Source organism: Hippoglossus stenolepis, chromosome 22 (assembly GCF_022539355.2).
Source record: "Hippoglossus stenolepis isolate QCI-W04-F060 chromosome 22, HSTE1.2, whole genome shotgun sequence".
In the NCBI taxonomy this organism is placed as follows: Eukaryota; Metazoa; Chordata; class Actinopteri; order Pleuronectiformes; family Pleuronectidae; genus Hippoglossus; species Hippoglossus stenolepis.
In genome coordinates this window covers 10,006,709-10,020,581 of record NC_061504.1, presented here as the reverse complement: position 1 = coordinate 10,020,581, position 13,873 = coordinate 10,006,709, and the positions used below count along the sequence as shown (strand labels likewise).

Below are 13,873 nucleotides of genomic sequence, written 5' to 3'. Positions count from 1 at the left end.
CTCTCACCCCAGAAACATGCAGGCTTGATATCGGGGATGGATATCAGGAAGATTAGAGGTGAAGCTAATGATATTAATGTAGGTTGCATTTCATTTTGTGTCGGAAATTAAATTGACTTTAATATTATTAGATACACCAGTGAGCAACAAGCCCAAATGCAACAATGGAAAAGTTATTTGATCCGTCCGGAAACACTGGGACATTCTCGGGAGTTTGTCTTTGACATGTGAAGAACGCAGCAGGAGATTGTCCGGATCAGAAGAGGGAAATGTCCAGAACATTCAGGCGAGGGGAGGGGAGGGGGCGTCTGGGGAGAACATGCAGGAGGCAGGACATGACGTACATAGCAACTGACTCGGACATTTGCTTCTCACAGACGGCCCCTCTGGAAAAATGTCTGCATAATGTCGGGAGTTCATTGTGTGTGAGAGCAGCTTAAGAAAGGTCTGTTTCATGTGTGCACTGTGTTTCCTGCTATCACGAGTAAAAACTGTCCGTAAGTATGTGTTAAATGTGTGTGTGTGTGTGTGTGTGTGTGTGTGTGTGTGTGTGTGTGTGTGTGTGTGTGTGTGTGTGTGTGTGTGTGCATAATAGCTTCACTTATCCTTTATCTGAGCTTCTATTCAGCCGCAGACCTGATGAAAGGGAGAGCACGGATAGAATCTTATTCCATTTTAATGCATTCTATACACCGGCTCTCTCTATAAACACACACATGCAGATAATACTCACAGACAGACTCTATCTCTTTCACTCTTTTCATCGCTCTCTCTCTTTCACACACAAACACACACATTCAATTTATACCCTTCAGGAAAAGCTCTCTCTCACACACACACACACACACACACACATTCATTTATGGGCAAGTGGACACAAATAAATACACACATTAACACAGTCAGCACTTTCATTAAACACATTTCTAATGACTTCATCAGAGATCTTGATTAAACTTGAAATTGCCTCGCGATCTCATCAATTACCGCAGGTCGCGTAAACATATGTTTTCACATTCCGTTATTGTCTCTAGGAATCCAGGGGGGAACCGGTAAATTATACGTGTTTTGGTTTTATAAAACTTTGCGACATAACAGTTCCCCCGAAAGTGAAGCGAAATCATCTTGATCTCCACCTGGTGGCTGGCTGCAGTATAGGTCATAAATCCAGAACATGTTACATTTCTCTCTTTCGGGGCTTTTTGTGGAGTTTTCCTTCTTATCAAAGTTCTGCGGAAAGAGAGCATCATACATTTTTCAGATTGTAAAGTCCTTTGAAGACAAATGATGATTTTAGATTTCGGACTATCCAGTAAAACCCACTTGACTTGTGTAGGGAAGAGTTTCTTCTTTACAAACAGGAAAAGATTCACATTGACACATATATTTATACCTTGTCTTTGTCAAAGCCAGATCAAATGATTGGCTCCATTCAACCTTTTAACAAATCCAATTAGGTCTGTGTTCACACATCACACACTGTACCGTGCGACCCTTGCGTTGTAAACGAATCACATCGAGGCGACGCTTAACAAATGAAAGTAATAAATAATTTCAGAAGGACAATTAAGTCTCCCTTCATTAACCATTTGCTCATTAAGTCTGCCTTCGTTAGCAGAGGTTGGCTGATCGCGTGCTGCCCGTCTGAAGATATTTGTCTGTCGCATACACAAACACACACACACACACACACACACACACCGGCTCACACACACGTCCTAATGAGTTTTCCTGCTCGCTGTTCAGCCTGCTCTCTGGCTTCATTATCATCCCCCTCTTAATGCATAATGCCTCCATGAAAGAAATCAACACCACATCATTACACTCCAGAGGAAGCCACCGTCTTTTCTCTCTCTCTCTCTCTCTCTCTCTCTCTCTCTCTCTCACCCATCTGACTTTTCCCTTTCTTCGTGTCTACCTGTATCTCATTAAGAACTTTCTTTTCAGCCTATCTGCCCCCCCACCCCCCACACCCTCCCTCTTGTAAAGTCCCCTTCACTCTTTTCTCTCCGCTATCGTTCCCGTCATTATTTCATCACACAGTCTGCGTGATTGAGACAAGGCCGCCGACCAAAAAGCGCCTGACCTTGAGCATTAATAGCAAATCCGTCGGAATTGGACCTTCTGAATAAAATCTCTGCGTTTCCTGCTAATTGCGTTTTAATGCAGCTGTTGTCATCTTTGCGAAGACGAAGATTTGTAATTTGCGAGGACGACGCTGCGGGTGAAAAAGCAGCTTGTTCTCGTACGACTTTTTTAGTGCACGAAACAGCTCCGGCCTGCTGCACGTTCCGAGGGTCTGAGCAGACGCTTGCACGTGAATTCATTTGCATGAGTTTGCTGTGTCTGAATGAAGTTTTCATCTTTGGACTGTTCCCACTGTTCGGCAGAGCCTCCTGGCAGCGGGGAGATTTGTGTCACATGTTCGTACGCTGCGGAATTCGGCGTCAAACAATGCGGAGAGAGCGGTGCTCAGGAAAAGCAATCACACACAGCAGATGAATATATCAGCCTGCACATCACACAGAGCAGCAGTTAATTCTGAGACGACAGGAGGCTGCGGCTGAATTATAGAGGCAGCTGGAACGCTATTCTTCATGCACATACGGCTACACACGTATGTGCATGTAAGACATACTTTCCTGAGATGAAAACCGTGGAGAAGTCGCAGACACACACACACATGCACTAACACAGCTGGATGCATGCGAGGGAGTACGGGAGGAGCGTGGGAAAAAGCTTCTGCTTCTGACCCCGGTCTTGAAATGCACAACTTTATACAAAACCACCAGCAGAGACACAGATAATGCAATTGTCTCCTCAAAGGAAACAAGAGACTCTGTGTGTGTGTGTGTGTGTGTGTGTGTGTGTGTGTGTGTGTGTGTGTGTGTGTGTGTGTGTGTGTGTTTGCATGAGTTTAAAAGCCTCAAGCAGAATGAAGTGGAACTGACTCCGATTGAATGAAGGGTTGAGACTTCAGTGTGTGTGTGTGTGTGTGTGTGTGCATAAGAGCAGTGTTTCCTAAATTCCCTGCGGCAAAGTCATTCCATTTGCTCTCACCGGGGGACAGCCACCACTTATCAATTTATGAATTGAATTTCGTTTTCAGCTTCCGACACGCAGCGTGTGGGTGTCACAGAGTGAAAGGCGCCTTTCAATTCATTGTAAAGATAGTGAGGACTTCCTGGTAACAGAGCGCACACACACACACACACACACACACACACACACACACACACACACACACACACACACACACACACACACACACACACACACACACACACACACACACACACACACACACACACACAGAAAATCCATTAGTGATAGAATTGATGTGAATGCAGCTATCACCTCCTCCGTCTTTTACAAGAAGCGCAATTAGTCATTGTAGCCATAGCTAATAGTGTTCCGCTTTAGTTTTTGTTGTTTATACAGCAGGTGTAATTAGCTCTTCCACTGCAGACACCGGGCAACACTCCGAGAGCCGGAGCCGAGGTTCGCCTCAAGGTATTTTTAGAGGTGACCTGAAGTCTCGGGGGCTCAGCGATCCATAATGCCACTGTAATTACCAACCATGCACAAACACGATCAATACCCAGGGATGAAGCGGTTGGGTTCTGAGGAGCAGTTGTTACAGAGGGTTAGAAAATAAAGACAACATGCAGGAGAAAAGATGAGAAGAAAACTAAGTTGTCTTCATCACGACAACTGATCCAACGCACACTGAAAACAGAACTGAGGTGCAAACAAATAACACCTGCTTTTCCCACACACACACACACCCTAAAACAGCTGTAAATGATGACTATTTAAAGGAGAGGTGTGTGCAGTCAAACACAACATGAGCCTCGTCATTGTAGGTGATTATAATGGCTTTAAATAAACAAGGCAACCTTTGTAAACAGCTCGAGGCAGAAGAGTCAGTGAGGAGGAGGAGTTTGGGACGTCTCTCCTTTGGTTTTATCTCCGAATAATAACGTAGTTTGGGTCAAAGTGTCCCCGAACTTAATATTGTAATCATTTCAGAGACCGGCAGAGGAAACAGGAAGCAGATTTGAATGGTGACAGCGAGGTCATTCCCTGTCTACACCTCTGGGCCACACCGTCACAGATCTCAACACGGAATAGAGAAGACAGGGACCCCCACAGCTGAAGACTACTTGTAGCCAGGTGGCTTAGTTCATGTGTTTTGGGGTGCAGCCTGCTCTTGCTTTTCCAAGATTACCAACCCTGTCTTTAATGATAATTCAATCTATTGCAGAACTACATTTGAATGTTGAAGTGGTGATGAACCTCGAAGAAGAAGAAGCGGCCATTCTTCATTTCTGGTCCTTCAGAGACTTGGATGCAGCCGTTGCGTCTTTGTTTGACATTGTGTACGTTTGGCCCGTCCATTCCCACGAGGACATCCTGGTGGTGCATCACAAGTGTATCAGCGCGGTAAGGGAATGTGTACGTTGAAGCTATACAAATAAGACCTGTGAGAAAGTGAAATCCTCACCTAAGGGGATTTAAATTACCCTCATTTTTCTCTGTTCTTCTGAAATACACCGCTGCTGCCACGACGGCCCAGTTTCCCCCCACGAGGATTAACAAGGTTCCATCTTGTTTTATCTGGTGTCGTCCCCTCTCTCTCCGCTCCGTGTCGTTCCACAAAGCGGTAAAAACGGTTTAAAGATAATCTTCAAAACGAGGAGCCAAACAAAAGGAACACCAACAACTTTTGTTCGACACGAGTTGCGTTTGTCGAGCGTGCGTCTCCCTCTGCGGCTCAGCGTGGTGCAGGACGAGGAGGACGAGGAGGAGGAGGAAGAAGAAGAAGAAGAAAACAGCGGCTGTTTTTCTTGAGGATTTGGACGTGGAATGTTTTACACAATCTGTTGTTGGAATCTCTTTTGTCTGCTGCTAGATTAGAAGAAACACACACACACACACACACACATTCACAAACACTATCTCTCTGCTGTATTTGCTTTCTGATCCCCTTGTGTTGAGTGGGCGAGTAGCTGTGACTGGCACTGTCAGATTAGCCCATTTAAAAGACATATGTTTACTGCAGCACGTGTGTCTGTGTGTGTGTGTGTGTGTGTGTGTGTGTGTGTGTGTGTGTGTGTGTGTTTTCCATACTATTTGCAGACTCTGATGCTTGGTGCATTATTCATGTTAAACCCTGCAGAGAGAGATACAGTCTTGTGTCATATAACACCACTGCCACAGGCCTCTGGTTGATATCATCTCACACTTACACACACACACACACACGCACACACACACCAATATCTTCACTAAATACTTAAGACTCACCCACACACAATCTCTGGCACATTTACCAAAACATATTGTTGTATATCGATGGACTCACTCCCACAGTGACATACAACAAACACACACACACACACACACACACACACACACACACACACACACACACACACACACAATGCACTAAATCGTATTAGGCAAATGAGAACGAGGCAGTGCGGAACCAGAGAAGGGCTCGGTTCAAGTGCTGTCGATGTGACAGATCCTGGCATAAATCATGTTTAGTTATTATTGTTGTTGTTGTTTAATATGCAAATCTTCCATTCAACGCGCAAGCCGGTTGTTAACAAGTGCGTTCATATACACACACACACACACACACACACACACACACACACACACACACACACACACACACACACACACACACACACACACACACACACACACACAAACACACACATGCTCATAATCCCGTAAAGTCTCATACACACATGCTGTATGGATTTCTGAAAGAAGGCAAGCATACACACAATCCGGGGAAAGGGACACACACACACACACACACACACACACACACACACACACACACACACACACACACACACACACACACACACACACAATGGATGTGTAATACCATGGGCATCACCACTGGACTCATACTCAGTTATACATCAGCTCTGTTCAGCTAATGATGACCAATGGCAGCAAACACACACACACACACACGCACACACGGAGAAGTATCCTCTGTCACACATGTAAAAGCTTCTGCAGGTACACACCACACACACACACACACACACACACACACACACAGACAGCACAAAACAACATGACACTCTGGTGCAGTGAGCACTCATGGGGACACACAATTAGGGCCACACACGTTCTAGAAAACACACTAACACAAAGAGATGTTCTATCAGGCCACAAACACACAAACACACACACACACACACACACACAAACCTATGCTGAAGTGAATGAAGTGGCTGTTGACAGATTTCAGCAGTAATTGATACCCATGTTTGGCAGCCATTTTTATTTGGCTCAACCACAAGCCAGGAATGATCTAAGCTAGGGAGCGCACTCACACGCACACACGCACACATGCACGCACGCGCACACACATACACACAAAGCGCCTCCTTATGAGCATCACTTGACACATCTTGACACGTCTCTTCTCACACACAAACACATTTGAACACAAGAGATAAAAATCACACTTTACGCCTCTGAAGACAAAGACACCAGCTAAAAAAAAGGGTCTCTCCTTTCTGATCGGGACAGGGTGGAGGTGGCGTGCCACTGCAGCGGGGCTGAATACATTTTAATTGGTTGTCATCATTGAACTTTATCTCCCCCAGTGATGATAAGGGAGGGGGAAGGCTCCAAATGTGCCTGCCGAGCCCATCCTTCAGGAAGTGTCACCAGGAGAGGAGAGGAGAGGAGAGGAGAGGAGAGGAGAGGAGAGGAGAGGAGAGGAGGAGAGATGGGGAAACAAGACTGATTTAGTAGTCAGATCTTACCTTAAACAGGCGCAGGATGTTGGCCACCATGATGGACACCGAGCTGGCCGCAGCTCCAATCACCCCTACGATTTTATCCGGCTTGGTGAAGATGGGAGGGTCTCCATTAGCGCAGCGGACATCGGAGCCGTCCCTCTCGATCAAGGCCTGCACGAATGTCAGGGACTGCTCCAGAGCGTACGTGTCCCTGGAGCATGTGTCTAAGATCCGGGCCCCCAGCGTGATGTTGGGCAGCAGCTCGGGGTCCTTGTTGATCAGGTCGATGGCGAACATCATGGCCTCCAAGCGGTGGATGCCCTTCTCCTTTTTCAGCTCACCGCAGGGCGTGCCGCGGTCCCCCCTGGAGTGGATTGGAAATAATCCCCCTAGGATGATGTCCCCGTCCAGCCGGATGGAGTGGGCGTACTCGGGTGCCCCCTGCGGGTCTGTGGGGATTCGCTGAGGCGAGGCGCCGGGAAGGAGCCAGGCGCAGGAAGTAGCCACGAACAGGAAGAAGACAGAGGGGGGCTGCGGGCGGGAAGTCAACTGCGGCTCCATGGTCGGCGAATAAGACATTCAAGCGCAGAAAGGTGATCTCAGAGTTGGTTGCGAGATAGATATTCCAAAATCAGAGGATAGGTTTTCAGAGTTGAACCTTCCTAAAGGAAGGGGTAATGGACCCCAGGCGTGGAGCTAGCCGAGCCCCATGAGCGAATCATAATCCAGAAGAGACAGCAAGATTAAAAAAAGTGTTGAGTGGTTGAGTGGAAACGTGGTGCGGATGTTGGAGATCGACTGACGGAGTTGAGTCTGTGATCCACGAGTCACATCTTCAGTGGAGCCTGTTGAGGAGAGACAGAGACGACGTCTGAGTACCAGTGTGATGTGCAGTCCACCTGACAAACATGTGTAAACCACCCTTGGGCAAGACGGAAGTGCAGTCAAGCATGCCAAAAGAAAAACAAGCCACAAACACACTCACACACGGGCCCAGTCTTCCCGGGACACCTGTCAAAATAGGCGGCCGTCATTCCATAATTGAAACCTCAAAAGTCTGTCAGTTTGCGAAACGCCCTCGACACGCGCTCATCTCTTGGCCTATCAATGAGCGGAACAGCTGTTAGGATGACAGCCGAGAGCCACGGCGAGCTCCTCGGGCTGCAAGGTGCAGAGGAGCGAGAGAAGGGAACAGAGGGAAGAAGGAGAGAGAGAGGAGAGAAGGAGGTGAGACAGAGGGAGAAACTGAGTGAGACGGCACGAGGGGGAAACGGTGAAAAGACAGCGGCCGTCACATCACTCAAACTCCTGCTGGTTTCCCCCTGCAGCTGAAACTCTCTGCTCCACGACGCCTGAAATCACAACAGCTACAGGTTTAACGATGAATATTGTTTCTTTGCATTAGTGGTAAAGACGACATTAAATGTGCTCGTGTCCGCTGCGTGGAGATCGCACCTCCACGCCCGGGGGTAACAATGTCACGCTCTGCCCGACTGAGCTGCACATTAAAAAGCAGCCACCTCCTCAAAAAAAAAGAAAAAGTGCTGGAAGTCGGTTCAGGCCAGGTTGTGGAAATTGGTTGTGACAAACTAACTGGTTCCTGCATGATACAAGTGCTAATGTGCTTTCATTAGCTGCAGCCCTGGGGATTTATTTTCTCATTTGCCACCCTGATCTCTGTTTTTATTTTGTATTTTGTATTCTTTTTTTTAATCCCGGAGACTTATTAGAGTCAGGAAAGCAAATTTGGACCCAGAAAAACAAGGACACAAAAGAGGGTTAATTGTTGATTTCCACTCTTGATGTTTTTCTCCGAGATGCATCGTTAGCAAAGACTGCGTCATTATGTCGCTCGTATAAAGACGTAGAGCTCATAGTAATGAAATGTGAATGGAAGAATTGCAGCGGATATTAAATTCTGCTTCAGTGCTGTTGAAGGCTGCTGGTTATTTCATGACATTGTTCAGGCTGCACTCTGCAACTGTTCTTCTCATTAATGCCATTAACTCAATACTGTTTGGAGCTCAGCTGCTATGGTGGCTCAGTTTGGTCAATTCGCCTTTTAGCTCATTTTCCAAGTAAAATGTTCAGTTGTTATATTATTTTAAACTATTCCTTTCAGAGAATATACAAATTAAACCCAATTTAGTTACCATTTTTGGACGTTAATGCGTGTTATGTGTTTGTATGGCGCTTAACGACTCCATGTTCTTCTTCCTCATAAATGTGTTTTTTAATATTGTATGGATCAATAAATCTGATAGGGGCCCTTAAGGCAGCAGCTGCATTATTACATGATCTGGGGGCCCCGTGTTGTGCCAACAGGCCCCCACCTCATTTTTACTCGGGGGTCATTTGGTTTTTTTAATCCGGCCCTGCTGCTTTCTGAGATCTTAAGGCATCGTTTCTGCTCATTTTGTTTCGTGTTCATCGTTAAGTTTCATATACGGACTTCGCCCCCTTGTGTTCAACGCATATAAATTCATTTCTTTAACGGGACAGATACATAACGCCACTGCAGTAATGGGAGAAAGGCTAATTCTTCTTTGGGGTGATTTGCGGTATATGCACGTGGAATCCAAAATCGTACATGGCGGCAGAAAATACAGACATTTTTTTAAGGGAGGAGTTTCGCGACACATCAGAGATCATGGAGGTTGCCATAGGAATGAATCCCACTTCTGAAAGCAAAGCTTTACTTTAAAAAAAGAACTTAAAACTTTCCAAATATTCAGCAGGTTCGTCTAATTCTGCACACTAACAGGTTCTCGAGGCTCAGATCTTCTCACAGCGTGAGCCGCGAATCTCTCGACGAATCCATTTATAATTCGATCCCGTCCCAATTAATTCATCAGTTTCTCTCTCTCTCTAAATGGAATTAGGTCAAAGCTACTCATTCACAGCCAAGCCCCCGCTATGATTAAAAACCCTTCTTTATATAGGTTAGCCAACTCGGATTCATCCGCTAACACCACGTATTCTACAATATTGTTTATTCAACACTTTCTCCCTTTCCCTGGATTCAGGCTCCACTTGGCTCGGGCGCGGGGTTCAGCCGAGGATCCGGGTCCTTGTGATTAAGCCTCACTACAGGCCGCTATTGAATTAATATCTGCTTCTTAATACCTGATAGACTAATTGGGTCCAATATAGCTCGCAGACTCAGCTCCCCTGGTTTCGCTAATTATTTCATCTTCTCGGCTCATGATATTTGGCTGAAATTGGATTTTCCCAAAAACAGAGCGAACCACCCGGACCCGGCGGTGATCTTGAATCGTGGGGGGAGCCGTTTCAAGATGTAGCTGCACGCAAACGCCTCGAGAGGGGACGCAAAAAACAGCTCACATCAGGGCTAACGTGAGAACGTCTCGGGACCCGAGCGAGGCCCCGAGGCCGGTAAAAGTTTTACTTCTGGTTTACACTCACGCTGGTTTCTGAATTATCACATTTCCGAGGATGTGAAAACTACTGACATCTTGTTCACAAATCAGAAATAAACCTGATTTGCTTTTTTAATAACCACTTTCAATCCTAATGGAAGCCAGACGCTCCCAAGGGTGTCCATCTACTTTATGACGCTTTGCAAAGGTTCAATTTCTGCTCCTGTGTGACATCCTGAAGAAGAAGAAGGAGGAGGAGGAGGAAGAGGAGGAGGTTTCCTCTGCTGCTTCGTGGCTCGAGGATGAGGAGGGTTGGACCCCAGGAGGCTGCAGCGGCTGGCTCATCGCTCTTTTTTAATTTACACCCACGGCCGCCTGCCTGCCTGGGTGAGACTTTTTCCCGCTCCCGGTTCTTACACTGGTTCTTTTTTACCTCGTCACCTCGTCTCTCTCCACTTCTCTCCTCCCTGCCGCACACCTGGCCTTCCTCTCCTCCTCTGTCACCATCACCCTCCTCCTCCTCCTCCTCCTCCTCCTCTCTCCGGGGAGTGTGCTGCTGCTCTTTTCAGAAAGTGATAGCCCTGTCCTCCTTCTCTCCCTCCCTCCCTCCTTCTCTCTCTCTCTCTCTGAAGGAGGTGTGTTCCTCTGAGTCTCTCAACAATTGCAGTCGGCCCCCTCTGTCATCACCTGTTCCTTGCCTCTTGCTTGGATTTTCAACCTTCTCGCACGTTTTCCAGCAGCATTTTTTCCCCCTATGATTTTAGCATGATCGTGGCTCAACACACACACACACGCACGCACGCACGCACGCCCGCACGCACACACACACACACACACACACACACACACACACACACACACACACACACACACACACACACACACACACACACACACTCTCATCCTCCAATCAGTGCATCATGTTGGGTGACATGCGTAGGTGGATGAACATAAAGCAAACGAGACATACCATTAATATTGATGACGTTCACTAGTAATAATAATACTATAATCTTCAATCATCACTTAATAAGATGCATTTTCTGTTCTTTTGGACTCATCTGCCAAAACCTTCCCCGTATACAAACGCGCTCTCTCTCTCTCTCTCTCTCCAAGCAGAAACACTTTGGCCCCATTTCTGCCTCATTTCCAACCTTTTGGGATTTAGAAAGAGTCGCATAAAAACCCACAGCCTGAAAGAGACACCATGGCTGGAGATAAAAATGCAGCCCCACAGGTTGAGGAACCAGATCAGAGTGTGAGGCTATGTGCTCATTATGTAGCTTCTCCCTGCATGTGCAGCAGTGCTGGTTCTCTCATTGCACCCCAATTAAAACGGTGCCATCAACAGTGATTGTGTCCTCATGCTCCCCCCCCCCAACCTCAATGTGATGCTGAGACATGTACTCACCCACACCCTCCACTGCACAGCATCCATGTCAAGTAAGAGTCAGGAGTTATGATCAAGAAAAGCCTGAGACAATAATCCATCAGTGGAGGAATGTGAGCAGCAGCATTGGCTCAGACTGAATGAAAGGAAAGCCTTGTGTGATACCTCGGGAAATTCACCCCACAGCGAGCGGAGGGTTGAGAAGCTCCGTCTCCAACCGCCTCCTCCTCCTCCTCCTCCTCCTCCTCCTCCTACCGCGGGCTCCTCGGGCTCCCTGTCCGCCTCAGGCAACTTCCTTGCGGAGCTCAGCAGTTTTCCTCCCCGCTTCCCAAAAAAAGCCAAACAATAAAACCAGTCCTCTTGTCCTGGAGTGAGACAGTTTTAATCCTCCCCTCCAAAACAACAGCAGCGAGGAAAGAAAAACGATGAGAGGAATATTAGACCTTCCGCGAGCAGGAGGCTGAGGGATAAAAATGATTGGAGGATAATGTTCGGATCAGATTTTACCCGTAAAGACGCAAAAATAAAAAATGTTTAAGGAGGCAGTAGCGGGAGACTGCGCGTAGTGAAGTCGATACCCAAGAATGAGTGTGTGATACAGAGAGAGGGAGAGGGAGAGAGAGAGAGAGAGAGAGAGAGAGAGAGAGAGAGAGAGAGAGAGAGCAGAGGAATTCATCACGTCACTCCTGGTCAATAACGTTGCGAGACCCCACCTGATTTTCTTTTTCTTTCTTCCTCCACACTCTCTCCGCGCGTCCCCTCCGCGCGTCTTTGCGCATAAAGCCCCTCCGAAGTCCGCGCGGCACGGACGCGCGCGCTCCTCTCCTCTCCGGTGCTGAAAGGGACAGCGCGCGACTCCGCGGGAAACACGCGTGTCCTCGCGCCACCATCACCAAATCATCCGCTAATTGCGAGTGCGCGCGCTCATTCAATCAAGTTTATTACCAATCAATGGGGTCGATGGGCTCCACAGTGGAGGGGCTGCGGTTGATTGAACGCATTAAGAAGTCATCAGAATCACACACGCACTCACGCGCACACTTTAATTGTTTCAACTTCAATCCATTTTTACTGTGCGCATTGATTCCTGTTGTAAAAAAAAGCGCAGAGCGAGGTTAAACAAATGAAGCGCATCGCATCTGCTGCCCAATAACACTTTTGATAAGCGGAGCGAGGAGCCAGGCGATCGAACCTGTGCCGTGTGTTCTCCTGTGTCACAGCGCGCGCAACATGTCCACATGTTTGTGGCTCTGCAGCTGCGGAGAGGTGCGACAGACGCGGTGCAATGGCGCCATCTCGTGGCGCATGTGGGTAAATGCAAGAGGGGGGGAAGTGTTGATTACAGATCCTGTGGAATTTAAATTATATTTATGTGATAATCATCAGAGATAATGAAATTGTCAAAAAGCAGAACATGTTTTTGAGTCAGGACAACAATATTTTGCAGTATTGATATTTTGTGTCACACCTATATGAAAGGAATCTGAATTAGCTCCTCCTACAACGGTAATCAGGCTGAATGTTCACCTGACCTTCTCTCGGAGTTTCTCCAGCCAGCCCCCTAAGTAAAAGCTGTGTTCGGACATAATTCCGCAGACACTCTCCTGACGCCATTAATTTGAGTGACGCTGGAGAGACAGATATAAAAAAGTTGAAATTGAATGAGCAGACAAAAACATGTCCTGACCTCTGGAGCACGGTCACACCTTTGCTTCTTGTGAGGTAGCAAATCCGCAGCAGGGCATTGCACAGTTCAACTTTGGTCAACTTTGGTGTCCGTGTGACCGGGCCCCCAACACTAGATCCTACATTTCCCAGGATGCAACAGTTTTTTTGTCTTTTTTCAGAGCCTTCCTGTGTCATAAATGCAGATTTAATTTAAACACCACACATCCTGCTGGAAATAGAAGTTAAGAATTATTCTCACCTCACGTCGGCATCATCACTCATTAAACCACAGATCAAACAGGACTTTTAGTTCATACAAGCATGTGGTTTAAACCTGTTTCTGAGTTCACACTTTACCAGCGTGTTAATATTCACAGGAACAATGTCTCTCTTTGACGTCACCGACATCAATCTTCATCCTCCTTTGAGGCGTCTGAGGCGATGACGTGTCGCAGCACAGGAAATAATGTGAGGAAGGCAAAGTAGAAATCTCCCAAAAACAAATAAGTGAAAATGTAAATGTCCAAAGAAGCAATTTCTGTGAAGGCAAATGAAATCTCCTGTCTGAAAAAACACAGTAAACAATCGTGACTGATGGAGGAGCTGTATCGCAGGACAGGGGGGAAAAAATGAAACACAACAGGAAACTGTCG

The 13,873-nt window shown here is 46.9% G+C and overlaps 1 protein-coding gene across 3 annotated transcripts in view; it reads right to left on the bottom strand.

Annotated features, from left to right (window-relative positions):
- Positions 1 to 12,397, bottom strand: part of grm8a (glutamate receptor, metabotropic 8a) — a 217,185-nt gene extending 204,788 nt beyond the window's left edge. The window contains exons 1-2 of one of the 3 annotated variants that reach the window (XM_035148145.2): positions 11,574 to 12,397; positions 6,807 to 7,627 (exon numbers count right to left, since the gene is read on the bottom strand). In XM_035148145.2, the coding sequence (XP_035004036.1) occupies positions 6,807 to 7,361 (555 nt within the window). In that variant the 5' untranslated portion in view covers positions 7,362 to 7,627; positions 11,574 to 12,397. The remainder of the gene's footprint in view (positions 1 to 6,806; positions 7,628 to 11,573) is intronic. The other 2 variants (XM_035148147.2, XM_035148149.2) reach the window with 2 other exon arrangements.
- Positions 12,398 to 13,873: the final 1,476 nt, after the last annotated feature.